Source organism: Diaphorina citri, unplaced genomic scaffold, assembly GCF_000475195.1.
Source record: "Diaphorina citri unplaced genomic scaffold, Diaci psyllid genome assembly version 1.1 scaffold2004, whole genome shotgun sequence".
In the NCBI taxonomy this organism is placed as follows: Eukaryota; Metazoa; Arthropoda; class Insecta; order Hemiptera; family Psyllidae; genus Diaphorina; species Diaphorina citri.
The window spans coordinates 42,976-48,975 of record NW_007379430.1 but is presented as its reverse complement, the minus strand read 5'-3'; the positions used below and the strand labels follow the sequence as shown (position 1 = coordinate 48,975).

The 6,000-nt window shown below is 38.1% G+C and overlaps 2 protein-coding genes across 2 annotated transcripts; one reads left to right on the top strand and one right to left on the bottom strand.

Moving 5' to 3' along the window:
- Positions 1-1,386: 1,386 nt before the first annotated feature.
- On the bottom strand, positions 1,387-4,791 carry LOC108253516. The gene is made up of 4 exons (XM_026829843.1): positions 4,724-4,791; positions 3,586-4,238; positions 3,073-3,135; positions 1,387-2,915 (listed from the first exon to the last, which is right to left on the bottom strand). The coding sequence occupies exons 1-4, from the start codon at positions 4,789-4,791 to the stop codon at positions 1,387-1,389; spliced, it is 2,313 nt and encodes a 770-aa protein (XP_026685644.1).
- LOC103517911 lies at positions 3,308-5,723 on the top strand. Its single transcript, XM_008482960.3, has 3 exons — positions 3,308-3,473; positions 4,808-5,561; positions 5,717-5,723. The coding sequence occupies exons 2-3, from the start codon at positions 4,942-4,944 to the stop codon at positions 5,721-5,723; spliced, it is 627 nt and encodes a 208-aa protein (XP_008481182.2). The 5' UTR covers positions 3,308-3,473; positions 4,808-4,941.
- Positions 5,724-6,000: the final 277 nt, after the last annotated feature.

The following is a 6,000-nucleotide window of genomic DNA, read 5'->3' as shown; positions in this document are numbered from 1 at the left end:
GGTTAAATCTCCGCCCGGGGCGTACTTTATCCTAAACAGATAAGGTTCATTCTGGACTGCCTCTCCTTGCCTGTCCGTCTTCTATTTTCCGTTTCGGGACGATAAAAACTCAGTAGTTACAGTCCCTCTATGAAACCTAAAAAAAAAACCGTAACTATTCTTTCATGTTATTCTTCTCGGTTTGCTAAAATAAGATTGCTGCTTCTGAATGAATCAACAAAAATTCCAGCCATGTTCCAACCTCCCCACCATGCCATGCCAACAAGTTTCTTTACATAAACACTCCACCGAACGCTCTAGTAGCATCAATTAAGTTGTTACCCCCGCATTTTCATACGCTCCGTTGGCTCCTTACGCTTAAATTGCCTACTCGTTTTTTTTAAGCAGTCAAAAAAAGTGAAAAATTATTCTCATAAAGTTGGAAAAAAAGAGGGCTTACAAGAGAGTCAGAGAGATGGTGGGGAGAGATACTGAGTGAGGAATGGGTATAAACAAAATCTTCAACAGTCTGCGTATATTTTTTCCACCTTTCTTAATAGCTGTAGATCTATAATAATAGTACTAATAATAATGTAAGTGCTGAGACCTTTTAGTACTAGAAATATCTCCAGAGGACCATTTTCTATCTCAAGAAATGAAGAAATTGTACCTAGTCTTTATTAGTCACTAGCCATATCTCTTGAGTTCATGATCTTCATCTGGTTTGGTGAGCTGTGTCCACATATAGTCGACGACCATGTACCTTCCATTCGGCAACAAGCTACTCGCCTACCTACAATAACCTCACTAGTAAAAGACATCTAAATAATTCTACAGTTAATAATAGCAAACTTTCCAAACATGAAAGTACCTTAGGCCATTATGGGCCCAACTTTCAAGTGACACCCTTGGCACTTCAGCTTGTTGGATGTGACCGTGTAAGACTGATGAAGAGGGTAGGAAATTTACACTTTGCAGACCAACCGAAGACAGATCTATTTGACGCTAAGCTTTCCACTAGGGACTTGGCATCATCCCCATCCTCTTCACTATCATCTGAGTCTTCTCTCACTCTATCATACCTCTCCTGTTCTACATTTAGTTCACTATCTCTACTCGCCCTTTGTTCTGCCTTGTCTTCTGTTCTTGAACTTGTATCCTCAATATTCATTTCCTCTTCAAATTTCTTCACTCTATCATACCTCTCCTGTTCTACATTTAGTTCACTATCCCTACTCGCCCTTTGTTCTGCCTTGTCTTCTGTTCTTGAACTTGTTGTATCCTCAATATTCATTTCCTCTTCAAATTTCACAGGCCTTGACCGTTTCACAGGTTTCTCTTCAGCAGTGTCCGGCACTTTGTTACGATCAATCGCCTTTCGAATACTGTTGATTTTATCTTTCAGACTTATGGTTGGTTTTTTCCTAGGCGTGGGATCTTGTTGAGTCGATTCGGAGGATGGTGGGATAACCGTTTCACAGGTTTCTCTTCAGCAGTGTCCGGCACTTTGTTACGATCAATCGCCTTTCGAATACTGTTGATTTTATCTTTCAGACTAATGGTTGGTTTTTTCCTAGGCGTGGGATCTTGTTGAGTCGATTCGGAGGATGGTGGGATGTCGTCGTTATTTGGCGTTTCGCTGAGATTTTTCCCTTGTTTCGAGGGACTTCTGTCGGTGGTTGCAGCCACCTGAAGTTCATTTCCGTGAGGTTCTGCGATAGCTCCAGCATGTTCCTCATCTTCTACTGACTTTTCTGTTTCACCTAGCATGCATTGCTTTCTCTTTTTCCTGATTTTCCTTCGTTTGGAAGGAGCAATTTTTTTCTTGTAAACCTCGTTGGCAGACACTATCTTGACATCAGCACAGGTGGATAGAAGTGCCGATATGTACCCTGAAGAGGGAATATTGTCAGCACTGTTGAGGAATGTCTCCTTGAACGTTGGCATCAGATCATTCGAGGAGGGAATATTGAGAAGAGCTGGTTTCTGTATAATGTGAGATTTGGTTTTCTTCGACGTTTTCTTTGGAGAGATTTCTGAGCGAAGTTTGTCCTTGGATTGAGGTTTCTTAGATTTGACATCTTGAATATCCTCCTGAGTAGAGGGTTGTCTGACAGCAGGTTCAGTGGGACGCACAAGTCTGGATTGATCTTTATGTCCAATGTCATTTTCTCCTGTAGGAACATTGTTAACGTCATCACTGCGTGGATTCAACTTCCCTGTGAACATTTTAATAGAAGGACTAGAAGACGGCGAGTTTTGGAAATCCATGTATTGCGAGTAAACTTCTTCATCTTCTCTGGAGATAATCTCAAAGTTCTCGTACTGGTTAGAGATCATGTGTGTGCTATTGTAGTACTGTTGATTGTGTAACGCTATGGCATGATATGGGTCTAGGAGGAATGTTTGAGGCTGAGGCATCTGCATCATTTGAGAAGTCATGTTATAGTGGTGAAGTTGCCGCATATGATATTCATAATTAGCATCTGCCTCCCATTGAGCCACCAAGGCAGGAGGACCTATAAGATTCTCAATAGGATCTGTAGTTTCTACAACAGGAACAAACTCTGTAGCGTTATAACATTCAGCTGCAATCATATTTCCAAACTCTACGTTCTTCTTCCGAGATCCTTTCTTAATTTTCTTTGCAACCCTTATAAACTCTTTCAATTTCAAATCATTTTCCTCTTCATTTCGTCGCACAATCAACTCTCTCAATTCATCTTGTTGCTTTTGAATTTTATCTGACTCAGCACAAGACGAAGCTATTTTTTCAGTCGTGTTTTGTGGAAGCTCTTTCATGACGATCTTTTTACTTTTATTAATGGTTGAAATCAAAGGCATTTTACCAATGAAAGGCGGTCGGTCCTTTTTCGATACTTTGATCCTATTGAGTGAGGATTCTGTAGGGGTTGGCTGGGGAATAGGATTTGTCTCATTGCATACTCTTTCAAATGCTTTTTGGTTGGGTACCCACATTTTGGACTTTGTTGTCCGATGTCTACTGATGGGTTCAGCAGATTCATCTTCACCACTCGAGGACTCAGACTCATCCTTCTTCTTTCCTTCAATTGATTTTTGAACACTGTCTACCATTGCATACTCTTTCAAATGCTTTTTGGTTGGGTACCCACATTTTGGACTTTGTTGTCCGATGTCTACTGATGGGTTCAGCAGATTCCTCTTCACCACTCGAGGACTCAGACTCATCCTTCTTCTTTCCTTCAACTGAATTTTGAACACTGTCTATACTTACTTAGGTACTTCTACTTATTCACTGAACTACTAGGTATACCAGTAGAGGATGCAATTTTAAACTTGAATGTTCCTCATGTTCTGTTACAGGTAAATTTATCACTGATTTGTGAAGGCTGTGGAAACGGAATGTATCTCAGCCCAGGGAATAAAATATCCTCAAAGCAAATGCTCAATGACCTCCGTGTATTCTGTGTGCCCTGAAAGATGGCTAAGATTTAATGAAATTTAACGAAAGTGTGAGTATTGTTTTGTTCTTCGAATAGGACTCGTCTTCTTCACCGATCAGAATACTCAATCAGTAATCAGTACTATGGACACATCAACTTTTTGACAGCGTTAGTGTCCGATGTCTACTGATGGGTTCAGCAGATTCCTCTTCACCACTCGAGGACTCAGACTCATCCTTCTTCTTTCCTTCAACTGAATTTCGAACACTGTCTATGGAACTTTCTTTTCTACATTCAAACGTCTTTTCTAGGGCTTTCGAGCGTTCATCTAGCCAACCTTTCTTCCAATTTGGAAACTTTTCTTGAAAGTTTTTCAAGTTCATGTTATGTACATAAGACCTCAAGTGAGTTGCTGCACAATGGATGTCTCCCATCCAAGATCTACAGAGCTGACAAAACCAGCCATTCGTAGGCACAAAGAAATTAAACGCTTTGACGTGTACAGAATCAGTGCTATCTGTTCTCCACGCTTGTTCCTCCGGTAGACATTTGTGCCATGGTGACTCATTTATCTTCAGTTCTTTGATTTTCTTCTTATGAGATTCTTCATGCAAATGTTGAAGATACTTCTTGATGGTGGGTGGAAATACATTACAATACTGACACCAATGAAGTTCAGAATCAAAAAACTTGGGCTCATTGACTGCTGATTTTCTTTTGACTGGGGCAGGGGGAGGAGGGGGAGGGGCCGAAACTTCTTGCTCTTCATCTTCCTCTTCTACCTCCTCTACACTAGTTTTCTTTCCACCTTTTACTTTGGAGCCAACTGAACTACTTTTAAGATTTCCTGTTCAACTATTATTATTATTTTTTTATGATTTATGATTATAGTAATTTTGTTGTACTATTTTGTTAAATGAATAGATGAAAGGTTGAGTGCAATTCAATTTCTTGCAACCCATTTTCTATTGATTTAATAATACTTTTCTAATTTTTTTATGGTCTTAATAAATACAAGTTTTTTTTTCTTTAGTTCTTAGCGCTTTTTTATGTTAAGTCATGATGGATTAATAATAGAAAAAGCTCTTAAAATGCAAAATAAGTAGAGGAAGAGAAATTAAAAGGTTTTTAGCAGCTAAAACGAAATAATTATACTCGTGTTGAATTTTCGCTTCCTAAATTAATATTTTTTTTTTTTTCTTTTTAAATTACACAGTCGTCTTTTAATGGTGCTTTTAGAGAAACATAAAAATTTGTTGTTCCAGTTTGGTCTAATTTGTAGCACCACGCTTTTATACCAGGTGCCTGTAACTGATTACTGTTGAAAGATGTTATCCATGTTCTTATGCGTAGTAATGTTTTCATCTACAACAAAATGTTTGCTCATTTTTATTATTTTTCAGAGTTGAAACATCTCTAGCATAGAAGATAAGAGGTATCAATATTGGTGTGCAAATTCGGATGTATCCCAAAGCATTATGATTTAGTGAAGTAAATCACGACACTTACATTCCTTAGGGAATACACATTGATAACCATGCACTCAAAAAAGCAAGAAGATATGGGGAAATCTCAGAAACGTCATCACAGAAGTGTGGGTCCCAACGTCACAATCAATAATATTGTCACCTTGGACCCCGAAAAATACGCTAGAAGCCCATCGACATCGAGATTGTCACAAGATAGTGATTATGACAGGGCCAAATTTCTAGTGGAAGAAAGGGCGAGATACTGGCGTGATCTGAAAATATTGTACAACGACTATACCCTGGTCAAGTTAAAGCAAAAAGAACTTCTTGATTCTGAGGACAACTATGTGAACCAGCATTGTATTGAAGAAACTGTCAAGTTGTCTAGTGCATTGAAACGAAAAATCCAAGCTAAATGCAAGGATATTATTTTCATCACACATCTATGTGGTAACTCGGATGTAAACCGTGTTGTCCAAAGTTTAGCAGATGGGGAAGATATTGACAGAGTTTTGATAAAGAAACAGAAAAGTGCCAGTAAATCTAGAGATAAGAAAAATAAATCCAGTTCAGCTGGCTCCAAAGTAAAAGGTGGAAAGAAAACTAGTGTAGAGGAGATAGAAGAGGAAGACGAAGAGCAAGAAGTTTCGGCCCCTCCCCCTGCCCCAGTCAAAAGAAAATCAGCTAAGCTAAGTATTTTTTTTTTTTTTTTTTTTTTTTTTTTTAAGTAATATTATACAACTGCTTCTACATCAGATAAAATATACAATATGCAACTCAGCAGCTTCGCCCCTAAAGTAAATGGCTTTTCCATGTTTTTTATCCTCTTTACATTTTCCCCAGTTCCTAAATTTTCCATTTTACAATTTATTTCTTTATTTTTCTACACGATGTAGTTTTCATTTCCTTTTAATCTATTCTCCATTTTACCTTTCATATCATTTTCTATTTTCTTTGCATTTGCCATTTTCTTTGCTCTTCTTTCTTTTGCCAATTGAATTCCTCCGTTTGCTTTTATAAACACGACGGGGTTTTCATCTATTTCTCTCCTTAAATAAAAAAAAGTACCTTATTTTAATTTAGTTTAAATAAATTCGATTCTTCATCTGTTATCTACTGTGTATACT